The 19,678-nt window shown below is 41.9% G+C and overlaps 1 protein-coding gene across 1 annotated transcript in view; it reads left to right on the forward strand.

Moving 5' to 3' along the window:
• The window catches only part of si:dkey-288a3.2 (protein phosphatase 1 regulatory subunit 37), a 157,897-nt gene that overhangs the window by 90,088 nt on the left and 48,131 nt on the right, over positions 1-19,678 (forward strand). Inside the window, exon 8 of the mRNA XM_051920019.1 lies at positions 1,758-1,870. Coding sequence (XP_051775979.1) covers positions 1,758-1,870 — 113 coding nt within the window. The remainder of the gene's footprint in view (positions 1-1,757; positions 1,871-19,678) is intronic.

Consider the following 19,678-nt stretch of genomic DNA (forward strand, 5'->3'; position numbering starts at 1 on the left):
GTTGGCTCTGTCCTTTGTTGCACAGAGCATCAATATTGGCAGTCCAGTTCAATTTATCATCCAGCTGCACTCCCAGGTATTTATAGGTCTGCACCCTCTGCACACAGTCACCTCTGATGATCACGGGGTCCATGAGGGGCCTGGTCCTCCTAAAATCCACCACCCGCTCTTTGGTTTTGCTGGTGTTCAGTTGTAGGTGGTTTGAGTCGCACCATTTAACAAAGTTCTTGATTAGGTTCCTATACTCCTCCTCCTGCCCACTCCTGATGCAGCCCACGATAGCAGTGTCGTCAGCGAACTTTTGCACGTGGCAGGACTCCGAGTTGTATTGGAAGTCCGATGTATGTTGGCTGAACAGGACCGGAGAAAGTACAGTCCCCTGCGGCGCTCCTGTGTTGCTGACCACAATGTCAGACCTGCAGTTCCCGAGACGCACATACTGAGGTCTGTCTGCAAGACAGTCCACGATCCATGCCACCAGGTATGAATCTACTCCCATTAAAAATGGGACATAAATTAAATTAAATTAAAATTAAAAATTACAACTAAAAGGGACGTCTGGGCATTTTTTCTTAGACTGCTGCGACTGTGACCCAGACAGAAATGTATGAATAGATGGATATGCCATATTTAGAATTTAAATTGTAAGTACACAGTAATAAGGCCTACTTAAACTGTAATTACTTGGTAGTTACCTGATTAACTACAGTTTAACTAGGCATCCATCCATCCATTTTCCAACCCGCTGAATCCAAACACAGGGTCACGGGGGTCTGCTGGAGCCAATCCCAGCCAACACAGGGCACAAGGCAGGAACCAATCCCGGGCAGGGTGCCAACCCACTGCAGTAACTAGGCATTAATACCATATATTTATATTGTAACAAGTTAACAGTAAAGGCAAAAACACATTTCTCATTCTATTAGGCACCATTACTGTATACTTACATGATAACTCACGCCATACCACAGGTGCTTCAGAACAGGTCATCCACCTACAGCTAAGCATACTTGGGCCCGTCTAGTACTTGGATGGGAGACCAACAAGGAAAAGCTAGGGTTGCTCCTGGAAAAGGTGTTGTCAAGGCCAGTAGAGGGTACATACCCTATGGCCTGAATGTGGATCTCAATGCCCCTGTGCAGTGACGGGGACACTGTGCTGTAATAATGGAGCCATCCTTTTGATGAGACATAAAACCAAAGTCTTGACTCTCTGTGGTCATTAAAGATCCCTGGGCCTCCTTTGTAAAGAGTAGGGTGTATCCTGGTGTCCTGGCTAAACTGCCCACCATGACCTAGTCATTCTGGCCCCCTAATCAACCCGTCTCTAACTGGCTAACTGTCTTTTGCCCCTTCACCATCGAACAGCTAATATGTGGTGAGTGTAATGGTGCACAATGGCTGCCATCGCATCATCCTGGTGGATGCTTGATGTTGATGGTAGATGAAGTGGCTCCCCACTCACTATGTAAAGCACTCTGAGTAGCGAGAAAAGCACTCTATAAATGTAAAGAATGATTATCATTGTAACTTAAGTAATGATGTCTGTAAGAACACATTTCCCTTTCTTATTCCCCCTCTGATTTTAATATACTTACTTATGCCGTTAGATGAGTTACATTGTAAGTACAAGGTAAACATGCCTAGTTAAAGCATATTTAGGTAATTATGGAGCAATAACAATATACACATATTGTTAAACTTGGTCTTTATTATTTCATTGCTATCTCATTTCCTTACAATGAATTTATGGTGCAGGTCTGGAAGATATCTGTGAAGGTTTAAGGGTCCCAAACTCTGGCCTGAGGTGCTTGGTACTCTGGAACAACCAGCTCACCCATCAAAGCATGAGGCATCTTGCAAAAGTCCTAGTGAGTAACTGCTTGCAAGTTCATTTATTTTAAAGCATTTTGTTGGAATTATTTGGTATAAAACAGAAGACCATAGTATGGCTTAATTTGCATCTGCATAGGATTTATTTAAAAAAAAAAAAAGAATGATTTTCAAAGGAGCAAAACTCCTGATTCCTATTCGCCACGTTTAGGGGGAATTTCAAAAGGCTTGAACATGAAGCTTATTACAGACCCTTGCGTAAAGTGATGTACAAGTAGAGATGAACAGCCTGCCCACCTGCACCATGCAGAAGAGTGGCACCATGCCACTTTGTAAATTCTGTGTGTTTCCGAATGCTTTGAAAGGTTGTCTGATTGAAATGCACTCTGCAATTCTACTTGCTATCACCTATTTCAATATTACAGTTATTTTTTAATGATCATTTTAAATGTAAATGTTAGCATCTTCTTTAATATCCTAATCATCATTTTCCTGAAAGAAAATCATATTCCAGCGCTTTGCTGAATTATTTAGCTGGCAAAGTCAAGATGAAATGAAAACTATCGGTCTGAAAACGAATATCTTTGCTGTAGCAGTCTATTAACGTTGATTGTGCTTCATCTGGTTTTTTTTTTTTTCTTCAATGGAGCTAGTTCTAAATCTCGCATAGCGACCTTAAGAGTTGTACTGTACAGTGCAGATTTGCAGGCGGGCGGGGGGAATGGGCACACCAAAAATAGCGTGACTTTTCCTTGCGGGATATCTTATATAAAATCCCTAATAATATCCATTCTTCTTCACACACACTGATTGTCAGAATAAACTACACCTTCTGTCATTGGAATGGCGACTGAAAATCAAAAGGATACAAATTAAGAGCCTGTTTTCTTTCATCTTGGATATACACATTCAAGGCTGATCCATCCAGGCCGAAAATAAAGCGGACTTGTTCCATTTCAGTGCCATTGAATGTGAACAGTTTGATTAAATAATAGATATGTGTTTGGGAGGTTTTCTCATGTAGTCTGTGATTAAGAAGGATAACTAGACATCCTTGCGACCATAATGATCATAATTAGAGCAGTGGCTGGTAGTGTCGAATATGACACGGGAAAGGCTGTTATTAACCTTTCGCTAGTTTTTTTTTTTTGGTGCCTTTTAAAAAAAAAAAGAGAAACAATGCCCAGAAATAAACCGCTCCAGTGTCAAGGAACTTTATTAAATTGCTAATTTACCTGCCATTTTATGTCCTTGGAAGCTCCGGATGGCAAGCCTTTGTTTTTCTTTGCTCTGGTATGAATTAGCAGTGGCGTTTTCAAGTAATACCACATGACTTGCTGGCCACGGCTCTGCAATTCTTCCTTCCTGCCTCTGCGCTTTAAAAGATGGAGTTTATGTTGGGCAGGCAGAAAAAAAAAAAAAACGCTAAAATGAACTGTGTAGAGAAACTGTCATAAAGGTAAAATAATGAAAGTAGCAGCGCTACGGCTGAAAACAAACAGGAGCATGGATCGGTATTATTATGGGTGACCCATTTTTGAATAAAGGTGAATATCAATTTTTTTTTTAAAATACCCCATTGCATAGCTTTTTCTAATAGTAATGCAGACTCTTTCTCTTTCAAAGATTGCCATTATTTCTTTGAATAATAACGAGCCAGTCCCTTGGGTATACTTTGAAGTGTGGCAGTATGTACAATATACGTTGATTGATTGATTTCATGGTATGCTAACAGTGTGTGAATCTCACTTTGTTCTGGAGTCAGCGTGGGAAGGTTGGGGGCAGGAGTGGCACTGTGATTTGTTGTAGAACTATACAATATATTATTTTATTTTATTTTATTTTACTACGCTAGGGTCTTTGGGAAATCAACATTGGACACCAGCCCTGAATAGGGTGCCATTACAGTTCAGAGCATAATAAGCCATCCTGGGACAATTTATAGACCTGAAGTTATGCTGATACGTATTTGCTTGGAATATTACAGAAAATCAGAGTATCCACTAAAAGGCTATGCAGACAAGAGGAAAAGTTATAGAATCTGTATGGGCATGAACCCCGTAGAAACGTGAGGTGGTGGTGCTGTCCAGCTTGACACCTTGCTGCACACAAAATACACCTAGATACACAAGATCTTATGAAATCTGGGAATCCACAGGGAAAACCAGAGTATCCTCATCAAAAGCCACATGATCAACTCAGTCTCGGTGATGGACTGGCATCCTGCCCAGGACTCGTTACTGCCTTGCAGCCCCTCTACTGCCAGGATAGACATCACTTCCTTTCTGTCATAAATGATCTATTTTATGGGTTTTCAGCATATTTTTGATGAATTATGTCTTTTCTACCTGAGGGTGACATGACCTGTAACTCTTGACCCTGGGCACAACTCAAACTGAACAGATCAGTGGTGAAGAAAAACGAGACACGGGCAAAAAGTAACATGTAAACATACAGTGAGTATTATTAACTGTGATCCAAAAAAATCAGAGTCACGTCATCCATGAAAATATTACACACAGTCCTGGTGACATGCTAAAACAAACAAAGAGCAAAAAGAAAAACAGAAAAACATTCACAAAAACAAACCTATTCTTCTTCATTCCTTCAACACTTAAATCAAGGAAAATAATGTTTTGTTTTTTTTTTCATAAAACTATTTACAAACAAAACAAGGAAACATCTCACCAAGACAGCCTTTCTACTATGCTCTAGGGCTAGTTTTCCTTATGTGTTGCTCACCTGAGATGTAATTCACTCTCAGATCGACAAAAGCAGAACAACAACGTTCTGTGTCTAACACTTGGCTTTATACAGCCGACCAATCCCAGATGCCGTTGCTCCCGTTCTCTCCACTATGGGTTCATGGCATGACATGTCGCTGGCCATTTGCCGTGTGTCCGGCTCCAGGAACTCAGAAGAGTTCACTCACGTCTGTCCCAGATGGACAAGCTTCTCTCTGTCTCTGGTCTCTCTCATCTTCTGGTAACCTTGCCTATTGTCATATTTCCCCAGGACCTCTAACACTCTTAATGATTTTTGTTGTAACAAACTCTCATTCACTCACAGCATCAAAAGAGCACAGGCTGGTGTCCTCACCTGAGCCGATGTGCACCCTTGGCTTACTCCTCTGCTGAAAAGAAAGGACATTTTTATAAATATTGACAATGGAAAAAAGGATATACAGTGCATCCTGAAAGTATTCCCAGCGCATCACTTTTTCCACATTTTGTTATGTTACAGCCTTATTCCAAAATGGATTAAATTCATTTGTTTCTTTAGAATTCTACACACAACACCCATAATGACAACGTGAAAAAAGTTTACTTGAGGTTTTTGCAAATTTATTAAAAATAAAAAAACTGAGAAATCCCATGTACATAAGTATTCACAGCCTTTGCTCAATACTTTGTTGATGCACCTTTGGCAGCAATTACAGCCTCAAGTCTTGTTGAATATGATGCCACAAGCTTGGCACTCCTTGGCCAGTTTGGCCCATTCCTCTTTGCAGCACCTCTCAAGCTCCATCATGTTGGATGGGAAGCGTCAGTGCACAGCCATTTTAAGATCTCTCTGGAGATGTTCAATCGGATTCAAGTCTGGGCTCTGGCTGGGCCACTCAAGGACATTCACGGAGTTGTCCTGAAGCCACGCCTTTGATATCTTGGCTGTGTGCTTAGGGTCGTTGTCCTGCTGAAAGATGAACCGTCGCCCCAGTCTGAGGTCAAGATCGCTCTGGAGAAGGTTTTCATCCAGGATGTCTCTGTACGTTGCTGCAGTCATCTTTCCCTTTATCCTGACTAGTCTCCCAGTCCCTGCCGCTGGAAAACATCCCCACAGCATGATGCTGCCACCACCATGCTTCACTGTAGGGATGGTATTGGCCTGGTGATGAGCGGTGCCTGGTTTCCTCCAAACGTGATGCCTGGCACTCACACCAAAGAGTTCAATCTTTTTCTCATCAGACCAGAGAATTTTCTTTCTCATGGTCTGAGAGTCCTTCAGGTGCCTTTTGGCAAACTCCAGGTGGGCTGCCCTGTGCCTTTTACTAAGGAGTGGCTTCTGTCTGGCCACTCTACCATACAGGCCTGATTGGTGGATTGCTGCAGAGATTGTTGTCTTTCTGGAAGGTTCTCCTCTCTCCACAGAGGACCTCTGGAGCTCTGACAGAGTAACCATCGGGTTCTTGGTCACCTCCCTGACTAAGGCCCTTCTCCCCCGATCGCTCAGTTTAGATGGCCGGCCAGCTCTAGGAAGAGTCCTGGTGGTTTCAAACTTCTTCCACTTATGGATGATGGAGGCCACTGTGCTCATTGGGACCTTCAAAGCAGCAGAAATTTTTCTGTAACCTTCCCCAGATTTGTGCCTCGAGACAATCCTGTCTCTGAGGTCTACAGACAATTCCTTTGACTTCATGCTTGGTTTGTGCTCTGACATGAACTGTCAGCTGTGGGACCTTATATAGACAGGTGTGTGCCTTTCCAAATCATGTCCAACCAACTGAGTGTACCATAGGTGGACTTCAATGAAGCTGCAGAAACATCTCAAGGATGATCAGGGGAAACAGGATGCACCTGAGCTCAATTTTGAGCTTCATGGCAAAAGCTGTGAATACTTATGTACATGGGCTTTCTCAATTTTTTTATTTTTAATAAATTTGCAAAAATCTCAAGTAAACTTTTTTCACATTGTCATTATGGGGTGTTGTGTGTAGAATTCTGAGGAAAAAAATGAATTTGATCCATTTTGGAATAAGGCTGTAACATAACAATATGTGGAAAAAGTGATGCGCTGGGAATACTTTCCACATGCATTGTATAAAGTTATCGTTATTTCTTGACTAAATCCTGCAATTCGACCTGTCACACAGGGCAGCCATTTCTAATGTGGGGTTTATGGCTAAAAGGCTCTCTTGTAAAGTTTGAAATTTTTTGTGTTATTTTGTGATACCATTTTGATGTTACTTGGGCACCACCAATTTAGACCTACACCATGGTAGTTACTAAAGAGCCAGACCACTGGAGATGAGCCAGAGGTGATGTCAGCAGGCTTCATTTTCTGGGTTGCAACTACAGTGGAACCTTGGGTCACAAACACATCAGGAACACATACAAATTGGGTTACGACCAAAAGGTTCGCCAAACTTTTGCATCTGTTCACGACCACACACTCGAGTGACGAACAAGCCAGTTTCCCTTCCGGTTCGTACACGCCGATGATTTCCGCACGTGTTCAGTCTCTCCCTGTACATTGTTCTCGTTCAGACGTGCGTGCATTCGCTGTGAACTCTTTGAGCTCTATTTCATGTGCTTTTCCATTCATTTTTGCAGTTAACCATGGCCTCTCAGCAAGTGAAAACTGGTAGTTTTGGTTAGAAGAAAGGTTAGAAGAAAATTGAAATAGAATTAAAGAAAGAAATTATTGAAAAGTATGAGCGTGGCATTTGTGTTAGTGATCTTGCGACCGAGTACAAGAAGTCAAAATCTACGATTTCGACTATTCTAAAGCAGAAAGAGGCCATTAAAGCAGCTGATGTTGCAAAAGGAGTTACAGTGTTAACAAAGCAGAGGCCTCAAGTGCTGGAAGAGGTGGAAAAACTGTTGCTAGTGTGGCTAAACGAGAAGCAACTTGCTGGGGATAGCGTAAGTGAGGCGATGTTATGTGAGAAAGCCAGGAAGATTCATGGCGATTTGCTGTAAAACTATCCTATGAGTGGCTAGTTCTTCCTCCTCAGTTCCTTCACGCCAGAACTCGACTCATGCAAAGTTAGTTTTCTTGGTTGTTTATGGTTAGTTTTTGTATAAATTAAGGATTTTTAAAATTTTCATTTTTTTCCCCTGTGCTTAAAACTCATTAAAATAAAAGTGTTTACAGCGAGCGGTTCATAAGGCTGTAGCGTGAACTCTTGCAATGTTAGTTTTCTCTGTGGTTCAAGGTTTTCTTAGTGTTATTCAATGTTTTTACATTTAGTTTACTATTACGCTGTGCATACTATAGTATAATTAACTATTTTTGTGCTTAAAAATCTTTAAAAAAAATATATTTGCATACGGGCAGCACGGTGGCGCAGTGGTAGCACTGCTGCCTCGCAGATAGGAGACCCGGGTTCACTTCCCAGGTCCTCCCTGCGTGGAGTTTGCATGTTCTCTCCGTGTCTGCGTGGGTTTCCTCCCACAGTCCAAAGACATGCAGGTTAGGCGGACTGGCGATTCTAAATTGGCCCTAGTGTGTACTGGGTGTGTTTGTATGTGTCCTGTGGTGGGTTGGCACCCTGCCCGGGATTGGTTCCTGCCTTGTGCCCTGTATTGGGTGGGATTGGCTCCAGCAGACCCCGTGACCCTGTGTTTGGATTCAGCGGGTTGGAAAATAGATGGATGGATGGATATTTGCATATAGTTCGTACAGTCTGGAACGGATTAATTATATTTACATACAATCCTATGGAGGAAATCAGTTCGGGTCACGACCAAATCGGGTTGTGACCAGAGTTTTGGTACAAATTACAGTCGTGACCCGAGGTTCCACTGTATATGAATATATGCAGCTGAAAAAAAATGAAAGGAACCCTTTTGAATCCAAGTATAGAATCAAGTCAATGAACCTTCTGGGCTATTGATCTGCTCAGTTGAGTAGCAGAGGGGCTTGTTTATCAGTTTCAGCTGCTTTGGTGCACTAGAGGGGCAACAATGAGATGACCCCCAAAACAGGAATGAATGGTTTAACAGCTGGAGGGAGGCCACTGACATTTTTCCTTCCTCATCTGTTTTGTCACTCATTTTGCATTTGGTCTACAGTCAGTATCACTACTGGTAACACGAGGCCATACATGGACCCTACAGAGGTGGCACAGGTAGTCCAACTTCTCCAGGATGGCAGGCACATCAATACGTGGCATTGCCAGAAGGTTTGCGGTGTCTCCCAGCACAGTCTCAAAGGCATGAAGGAGATTCCAGGAAACAGACAGGCAGTTACTCTAGGAGAGCTGGACAGGTCCTTAACCCATCAGCAGGACCCATCGGTATCTGCTCCTTTGGGTAAAGAGGAACAGGATGAACACTGGCAGAGCCTACAAAATGACCTCTAGCAGGCAGGACACTGGTGTGAATGTCTCTGACCAAACAATCAAAAACACACTTCATGAGGGTGGCCTGAGGGCCCAACATCCTCTAGTGGGCCCTGTACTTACTGCCCAGCACCATGGAGCTCGATTGGCATTTGTCATAGAATACCAGAATTGGCAGGTCCACCACTGGCGCCCTATGCTTTTCACAGATGAAAGCAGGTTCACCCTGAGCACATGTGATAGACGTGAAAGGGCCTGGAGAATCCGTGCAGAACGTTATGCTGCCTGTAACATCATTCAGCATGACCGGTTTGGTGGTGGGTCAGTGATGGTCTGGGGAGACATATCCATGGAGTGACGCACAGACCTCTACAGGCTAGACAACAGCACCTTCACTGCCATTAGGTATCGGGATGAAATCCTTGGACCCATTGTCAGACCCTATGCTGGTGTAGTGGGTCTTGGATTCCTCCTGGGGCACAATGTCCAGCCTCATGTGGCAAGAGTATGCAGAGTTCCTGGAGGATGAAGGAATTGATACCATTGACTGGCCCCCACACTCACAAGCCTGACCTCAATCTAATAGAACACCTCAAGGTGGGACATTATGTTTCAGTCTATCCAACGTCACCAGGTTGCACCTCAGACTGTCCAGGAGCTCAGTGATGGCCTGGTCCAGATCTGGGTGGAGATCCCCCAGAACACCATCTGTCGTCTCATTAGGAGTATGCCCCCCCCCCATCCCGACGTTGTCAGGCGGGCATACGAGCACGTGGAGGCCATACAAACTGCTGAGTACGATTTGGAGTTATGCAATGAAATTTCGGCCTATTGGACTAGCCTGCCGCATCATTTTTTCACTTTGATTTTCAGGGTGTCTTTGAATTCAGCCCTCTGTAGGTTGATCATTTTCATTTCCATCAAACGATGGGGCATCCTTTCGTTCCTAACACAATACCATATCAGTCCATATCAGTAGAGATAGCAAGCAGGATTTTTTCCCTTTGAGATCTGATGTGTTTTCAGTGTTCCTTTAATTTGTTTGCTGAGGTCTGGAGCATCTCCTACAGTATGTAGGCATTGTTTGATAAATGTCTTGTGGTAGCCATTTGATGTGAACAGATAGAACAAATAATGTCTTTCATTCTTTTTTGTTTCCTTTGTTAATATTACATTGGGTGTAAATCCTTCTGAACAATGTCTTAACACAACTCCATTCATGTGATAAAGGGTGATTGCTAGAAAAGTGTAATATTTTGTCCGCATAACATTCCTTTGATAAAACACTCATAATAAAAGTGCTATTGTTACCTCTTTCAATGGAGATATCTAGGAATTTGAGGCCTCCATTCAGCTCACTTTCCTTAGCGAACTGAATTACAAGGAATGCCGAACTGATGTGGCAGTGAAATTCATTTAGTTGGTCACTTTGTGTCGTTGATGTAGCGCATCCAAAGTGAAGCTTTGAACTGAGTATAGCTGGGTTGGTTTTAAGTACAGTTTTGTAAAGACATTCAATGAAAGACAGGATAAAAAATGTAAAAAACATTGTATACAGTACAGTGGATTCAGAGAGTATTCATCACTTTATGCACACTTTATTGTGTTGTAGATTTCATTATTTTTGTCCAGCACTCAATACCCCGTAATGACAAAGTGAAAATGTGTTTTTTTTTTCGATTTTTAATTTTTGCAAAATTATTAAAAATCAAAAACTGAAATCTCTCATTCATGTCCTTAATCCATTACTTTGTAGAAGCCCCTTACAGCTTTGTGTCTTCTTGGGTAAGTCTCTATACGCTGTGCACACCTGGATTTAGGTCATTCATCCGATTCTTCCTTGCAGATCCTCTCAAGCTCCATTAGCAGATGCATCTGTAAGCTACCATCTTCAAGTCTTTCCACCTCTTTCTATGAGGTATAAGTGTGTGCTTTGGCTGGGCCACTCAAGGACAGTCAGAGACCTGTCCCGAGACCACTCTAGCATTGTCCTGGCTGTATACTTCAGGTCGTGCTGAAAGGTGAGCCATTACCCCAGTCACAATCTGGAGCAGGTTTTCCTCAAGGACTATTCTGTATTTGGCTGCATTCATCGTTCCCTCAGTTCTGACTGGTCCCTCAGTCCCTGTCACTGAGAAGCAACCACCATGCTTCTCTGCACGGATGGTATTAGGCAGATGATGACTTAGTGCTTGGAGTTCCGTCCAAAGAGTTCAATTTTGTGTCATCAGAACAAAGAATCTTTTTCCTCATGTTGTCAGAGCCCTAACAACTGTCAAATTCCTTTTACTCAAGGTTAGCCTCAGTCTACTCTACCATGAACGCCTCATTGACAAAGTGCTGCTGCGACGGCCGTCCTTCCAACAGGTTCATCCATCTCAGCAGAGAGACCATTGGGTTCTTGGTCACCTCCCTGACCAAGGTTCTCCTTGCCCAGTTACTCAGTTTGTCCAGATGTCCAACTGTAGGAAGAGTCCTAGTGTTTCCAAAGTTTTTCCATTTTACAATTATTGAGGCCACTGTGCTCCTTAGGACATTCAGTCCTTTAAAAATGTTTTTTCTTCTGTCCCCTTGCCCTGATCTGTGGCTCACCACAATTTGCTTTGTCATTGGACTTCATGGCTTTGTTTTTAGTCCCGACATGCAGTGTCATTTGTAGCACCTTACATACACAAGTGTGTGCCTTTCTAAATGACGTCCAGTCAATTCATTTTGCACATAATTGGACTCCAATCTAGTTCTAGACGCATCTCAAGGAAAATTAAAGCAAACACACTGCACCTGAGCACAATTTGGAGTGCCACGACAAATGGTTTTAATACTTACTGTATATAAATGAGAGGTTTCAGATTTTTAATACATCTGCAAACCTTTCTAAAAACATGTTTCTCTTTTGTCATTATGGGTTATTGAGTGTAGAATGATGGGCAAAAATGGCAGATTTATCTATTTAAAATTACATCTACGTGCAGAAAGTGAAGGGGTCCAAATACTTTCTGAATCTACTAGATATATTCATTTCGAACGTTCATTTTTTCATTCATACAACGTTTCAAGTTTACAACACTCACTCCCATAAACACTTAAAAAAAATTGAGACGTGAGAAGGAATAAAGGTAAGGATTTTTTTTTTACACTCATTTTTTCTGTTACTACAGTACAGCGTATTTATGTCCTTTTCCTTTTTCTATGGCTTAGTTGTGTTTTTATGTTCTAGATTATGATTTTGCAAATGTGTTAGGAAAGGTAAGTGATTTAGGATAGGGTGTGTTTTGACTTACACCAAAATTCGGGTTACAGCACTGTTGTAGGAATGGAACTGTGTTGTAACCTGAGGACCCCCCTGTACCAGTTTAATTCTGCCAGTTTTATTATGTACTTGGGTAAACCCAGATTTGTACACAGAATAATATAAAACATCCAAAATATGTATACAAATCTTACATTCCTGTAACCATATATATATATATACATAAAATATATAGATATTTTAACCTTCTACTTATTTAGTAGATTGAATATTTTTTATAAACATACAGCAGTTTGCAATGAAAACCAGTAGACATGGTGATCAGGAGTAGTTTGCTAGCTGCACTGCTGATGTTCAGCTAGTAAATGCTTCAATGTATGTCTCACTTATCTTTACGCTTGTATAGCTTATCTTTACAGTACCGTTCTTTTACTTGAGGAGCATAAGATGACTTTCAGAGATACATATTTTTAAAACTGGAGATTTGGCAGATGAAGTGACTTGCTCAGAATAACATGGGAAATAAGGGACAATATGAGACTTTTAAGACACAGCTACAGATACTGCAACTTGGACAATAAAATGTGCTGTAATTTTTCTTTCTTTTTGACCCGTGTAAAAATACTGATAAAAAAATGAAGAGGCTCCTGTAAGTGTCTTGAATCATATTGTAGTGTCCTCTCTATCATATCTGAGCCTCCATTTCCAAGTGAAGCATAGCCAGTCACAGAAACTGTATTTTTAATCATTCTAATTACCTTTTCAAACTGAACAAAAATAAACTTCTCAAACTTGCCGATCCCGTCAGCTTTAGGTGCATGAAAGAAACCTTCACGCATACACACCACACTTACATGCACATACACACAGGAACATTTCAAATTGCCAATTGGACTAAGACTACGATGGGGATGTCAGAGGAAAACATGCAGATGTGGGTAGGACATGCAAAATACACCCAGGCAATGACCAGGCTGGAATTCGATAAATCCATTTGTACCGCTGCCCTGGGAGAACAACTAAACCCCGGGTTAAGCACGATTAGAAAACTGCTAGTGTAAAGCAGTTCAATATATAAAATCTATTGGGCAATGTGACCAACGCTCATCCTTTTATTGATTTCCCCACCACCAGTCCCAGCTTAGCATTAACAACAAGCCATATTACAAAATAAAGAAGAAGCAAAAGAATAACACATATATTATCTTACATAAAAAAACAAACAAACAAACAAATACATAACAATTGAAACCCCCCTTCCTGGTTTAAACGCGCAATGTTCATAAATCAGACAGACCAGTTCGACCAAATGGGATTACTGTCCTTATTGTGCAGGGCAAAGAGAAACCCTACTGGAATACGCCGGCCGTCGAGCCGATAACTAAAAAGTTCAATCCTACCAGTCCAAGTATTCCAGTGAAATCAAAGAAAAAAGGTCCGTCTTCAGAGACGCGTCTCCCTTGTGTCGCTGTATCTTCAAAAAAAAGAACTTGTTCCAGCAGATATTTTACTTGGCGCTACCTCGTCTCTTCTCTTTGCTCCACCACAAGATGTCTCCCTTTCTCCCCTTCTTTTCCGGTTTTTAAGTTCTCACCACCAACCGCCCTGACCGAGTTATGACCTCCCCCTTAAAGGTGTATTTACAGTATTCTTCTTCCCTGCAATGCACCCAAAGAGGCAGCAAACTGCCCACGGAATAAAGCACATGTGGCAACCGATACACATTTTCATCCGTCCATCCATTATCCAACCCGCTGTATCCTAACTACAGGGTCACGGGGGTCTGCTGGAGCCAATCCCAGCCAACACAGGGCACAAGGAAGGAAACAAACCCCAGGCAGGGTGCCAGCCCACCGCAGATAAATCCAGTTTTGATGAGCAAAAAAATGTAAGTATTTTACCTAGTTTACATGCTTTCTTTTATATAAACAACATTTGTTTCTATAGCACATTTTCATACAAACAATGTAGCTCAAAGTGCTAACAGCTGTTGAATTTAATTCAAGGGATGTTATGCTCCCTGGTAAGACGCCATCCAGAGTATTGTATGCAGTTTTGGTCACCACACTAGAAGAAAGACATAGCAGCACTTGAAGCTGTGCAGAGGAGAGCAACCAAGTGCATCATGGGACTTAAGAACATGTCCTACTCTGACAGGCTCGGAGAATTAAACCTGTTTAGTTTCGAGCAGAGGAGACAGCGTGGTGACCTAATCCAGTTCTTCAAAATCCTTAAAGGCATTGATAATGTATATCTGGCAACATTCTTTCAGCTTAAGTGTAAGTCACATATGTGAGGACATCAGTGGAAATTAAGGGGAAGCTAGGAAGCACTTCTTTACACAAAGAGTTGTGGGACTTTGGAACAAACTCCTGAGACATGGAGTTGAAGAAGAAACCTTGATGACCTTTAAGGAGAATCTGGATGAGATATTGGGACAGCTTAGCTATTAGCTACACCAACGGGCTTGATGGACGAAATGGTCTCTTATGTTCTTATGCTTTACAAGTAATCACACGCAAAGAAAAACAAAATAAAATTAGGTAAGAAAAACAATGCCTACATAGTACACTAAAAAGTAAACAGTGCACACTTACATAAATGAGACAGATACATAATTAAGAGAAACAGATGCTGACGTACTGTAGGTAGAACATGCAAAGTCCACAAAGGCAGCCACCAGGCTGGAATTTAATAATTCCATTTTTGATGAGCAAAAATGTAACTGAATATCCAGCCATCCGTTATCCAACCCACTATATCCTAACTACAGGGTCACGGGGGTCTGCTGCAGCCAATCCCAGCCAACACAGGGCACAAGGCAGGAAACAAACCCCGGGCAGGGCGCCAGCCCACCGCAGTAACTGAATATGAATATTTCAACTAAACAGTTTATATGAAAGCATTTTCATAATAATATATCTATTTAGAAATTGGTTTAAGCAAGTTAAGCACGTTAATCACTAAAACATGGTGAACACTTAGCAAAATTTGTGTCACGTACTGTATACCCTAAACTTTTTAAAACCAACATTTATAAGCTAAGTAACATTCTAAATGTGTTGCTATTACTAGTAATGGATAAATAATCCTGGCAAGATATTAATTTTTGAGATTCACCTTGAGCTACGGAGCAGTGTATGTAACACATCAACATCAACAAAAAAATAAAAATAAAACATTTGGAGCCTAAATATTCAGAGTTGATGAAGAATCTAAGATAAAAATACACTCTCCTTGCAGAGTCTGCACCGTGTTTACAGTGTTATGGTATTAATCACCATGTACTGTACACCAAAAGGATCTCGAAACAAAGAATGGATCCTCCCACCCATTTATTTCTCTTTATAGTTTGATTGAATGATGAAGCTTAAAACATCTCGTTCTGCAATGCTGCACTATGACTTTGGGATTTGAGGTTTTTTTCCTGCCATTCGTGGCTTATATAGCTGCTAATCAGGCTTTGCAGTTTCAGAAAACTGAATGATTCTGATAAGACAATTTTCAGGCTTCTAGGGTGTCTGCTAGTGGCGTCCCAATTTGGGCTGATTTGTTTCCTAGCAATCAAGAGCCCCTTTTGCTTGCACGCCTAGTAAACACACACAGCGTAACCTTAGTCGCACAGAATCCACTTTTTCTTCCTGATTGCCAAAATCATTTATTCCTAAAGCTTGTTTTGTTGAAGGCTTTGCCTGCTGGTTTTTTGGGGGGAAACTCATTATTACACTGCTTAGAAAAGATGAATTTTGTTAAAGATTGAAGTTACTCTTTCTTTACAAGCGCAGCTTTATTCTTGCACTTTAATTTCTTCTGTTTATGCACCTTCATTTTCAAATGTAATAACATTTCATTTATTCAAATACACTTATTTTAGGGTCGGGGGGTTGGAGACTATCCCGATTGCATCAGGCCTAAGGCAGGAACCAGTTTTGGACAGGGTTTCAGGGTATTGAAGGGCACCCCCTCCACAACTCTCACAAAGTGCCAGGTTAGAGTTGCCAATCAACCTAATGTGCATGTCTTTGGGAGGTGAGGAGAAAACTCTCCTGGCCAGGCACAAACCTACATAGACACAGAACATTCAAAAACGGCACACATATTGACCAGCTGAGAACTTAGAATCAGTATGGTGTTATGTGGCAACCAAATACTGGGCCATACAGCCTGTTATAAACTGTTCCAGGGGTCGTTACAAGACTCTCCCAGGCGTCGATTTTGGGATGTGGATTGTATCACAGTGTCCCTGGAAGTCCGTACTCCCACTTTGAGCAGTGTTTAAAGGGCCATGACATCTTCAAAATGAACTGCTTTTGCTTATACTGTAAACAGCAGATCTCTGTCCCTTCCTACTGTCACATAGGGTGTGGCTTTTAGGTTTGCTCCCAGTCTGTAAGAGTCAACATTTATTCATGCTGTTAGTGCCTATCCCTAATCAGGCTTGGACATTCATCTTGATGGCCGGATTGCCTCCATTCTAGAGTATGCCTCTTGATTGTACTTCACCATGCAGGTAAGGTGGTAGAGAGTTCCAATTTATGGCCTTGCATTTGTCAGTTTTGTGGGGTTTACTCCTCTCCTAAACCAGAAATCCTCACTATCAAGGACTGTGTCTACTGTTCAGAGGTGAGGAAATCCATGAAAATGCATTCAAGGCTCCAAAGACTGAAGCTCATGAAGAGTTTAGGTTACATTTATTATCCACAATTAGACATTTGCTTTGATCCAGTGAGCAACATACAAAAGCACATTTCGACATACGTCTATACAGTGCATCTGGAAAGTATTCACAGCGCATCACTTTTTCCACATTTTGTTATGTTACAGCCTTATTCCAAAATGGATTAAATTCATTTTTTCCTCAGAATTCTACACACAACACCCCATAATGAAAACGTGAAAAAAGTTTACTTGAGATTTTTGCAATTTTATTAAAAATAAAAAAATTGAGAAAGCACATGTACATAAGTATTCACAGCCTTTGCCATGAAGCTCAAAATTGAGCTCAGGTGCATCCTGTTTCCCCTGATCATCCTTGAGATGTTTCTGCAGCTTCATTGGAGTCCACCTGTGGTAAATTCAGTTGATTGGACATGATTTGGAAAGGCACACACCTGTCTATATAAGGTCCCACAGCTGACAGTTCATGTCAGAGCACAAACCAAGCATGAAGTCAAAGGAATTGTATGTAGACCTCCGAGACAGGATTGTCTCGAGGCACAAATCTGGGGAAGGTTACAGAAAAAGTTCTGCTGCTTTGAAGGTCCCAATGAGCACAGTGGCCTCCATCATCTGTAAGTGGAAGAAATTCGAAACCACCAGGACTCTTCCTAGAGCTGGCTGGCCATCTAAACTGAGTGATCGGGGGAGAAGGGCCTTAGTCAGGGAGGTGACCAAGAACCCGATGGTCACTCTGTCAGAGCTCCAGAGGTCCTCTGTGGAGAGAGGAGAACCTTCCAGAAGGACAACCATCTCTGCAGCAATCCACCAATCAGGCCTGTATGGTAAAGTGGCCAGACGGAAGTCACTCCTTAGTAAAAGGCACATGGCAGCCCGCCTGGAGTTTGCCAAAAGGCACCTGAAGGACTCTCAAACCATGAGAAAGAAAATTCTCTGGTCTGATGAGACAAAGATTGAACTCTTTGGTGTGAATGTCAGGCGTCACGTTTGGAGGAAAGCAGGCACCACCAGGCCAATACCATCCTTACAGTGAAGCATGGCAGCATCATGCTGTGGAGATGTTTTTCAGCGGCAGGGACTGGGAGACTAGTCAGAATAAAGGGAAAGATGACTGCAGCAATGTACAGAGACATCCTGGGTGAAAACCTGCTCCAGAGCGCTCTTAACCTCAGACTGGGGCGACGGTTCATCTTTCAGCAGGACAACGACCTTAAGCACACAGCCAAGATATCAAAGCAGTGGCTTCAGGACAACTCTGTGAATGTCCTTGAGTGGCCCAGCCACAGCCCAGACTTGAATCTGATTGAACATCTCTGGAGAGATCTTAAAATGGCTGTGCACCAACGCTTCCCATCCAACCTGATGGAGCTTGAGAGGTGCTGCAAAGAGGAATGGGCGAAACTGGCCAAGGATAGGTGTGCCAAGCTTGTGGCATCATATTCAACAAGACTTGAGGCTGTAATTGCTGCCAAAGGGGCATCGACAAAGTATTGAGAAAAGGCTGTGAATACTTATGGACATGGGATTTCTCAATTTTTTTATTTTTAATAAATTTGCAAAAACCTCAAGTAAACTTTTTTCACGTTGTCATTATGGGGTGTTGTGTGTAGAATTCTGAGGAAAAAAATGAATTTAATCCATTTTGGAATAAGGCTGTAACATAACAAAATGTGGAAAAAGTGATGCGCTGTGAATACTTTCCGGATGCACTGTATATATAAAAGAGAATTTCCATCTTTCTGTCTGTCTGTTCTCTATAATTATTACACCATTTGACCAATCTGGACTAAATTTTGCTGTCTAGGACCATACAGACAAGATAGACCACTTTCAAATCCATCATTCTGGCCCTGGGGGTTCCTGTGTTTTTTTTTTTTATGTGTGCTACAGCAGGGGTGCCCAGTACGTCAATCGCGATCTACCGGTAGATTGGAAAGGTAGTGCAGGTAGATCGTGTTGCATTCAATAAAACATTTTTTAAATGTTAGTCTATATATCCTCCCTATTGCATTTGCATATTGATTGACAGGGCGGCCAGTCTGAGATCTGTTTTCTTCTAACACACTGGTCATCCCGCACGCACGATCAAACACGTGAGCTATTGCGACTCTGGCTGTGATCTAGTTAGCCTTGCAATTTATATCGACTAAAGAAGGGATTTAAAAAAAAATTTGTTTGGGAAGGGTATGGGCTGGATGTGGAATGGGAAGAGGATTGTTTTTCTCACAATGTCACAATCGAAGTGCGTTTGTCTGATCTGTCAATCTATCATTGCTATTCCAAAGAAGGAAAATGTGGAAAGGCACTTTCGAACTGTTCATAAAAACTACGAAACTGACTTCCTTCCAAAAAGCGATCTGAGAAAGAGAAAGGAGAGGGAACTAAAATTGCAGTTAATCGGACAGCCGTCATTTTTCACTCAGCTGAATTCGTTCCGGGTGAGTCACTCGATCATTAAGCATAAGAAGTCCATCCAAGATGGCGAGATGATAAAAGATGTCTTCGTTGAGACAGATGGCTAGGGAGAAATTCCTGCTGAGATTTCGAGACCCCTGGCCGGAGAAAAATGAGTTTCTCCTTGTCATTAAACATGCAGAATACAAGCAACTTAATAACGATCAATGGCCGCTAGACTTGGTATTATTTTCCGATCTGACCAACATGTTGAATGAGCTTAATTTACAGCTGCAAGGAAAAGGGAACTCCATGGTCAATATGATTAGCTCAGTTAATGCTTTGAAACGAAAAATGCAACATCTGTAGTCAAAGTTGCAGCTCCTTGATTTGGGGAACATCCAAAACCTCGCTTCAGAGCTGGAGACGCAATAGAAGGCGTGTGCGCAACTTGACAGCATA

The sequence above is a fragment of the Erpetoichthys calabaricus genome, chromosome 16 (assembly GCF_900747795.2).
Source record: "Erpetoichthys calabaricus chromosome 16, fErpCal1.3, whole genome shotgun sequence".
In the NCBI taxonomy this organism is placed as follows: Eukaryota; Metazoa; Chordata; class Cladistia; order Polypteriformes; family Polypteridae; genus Erpetoichthys; species Erpetoichthys calabaricus.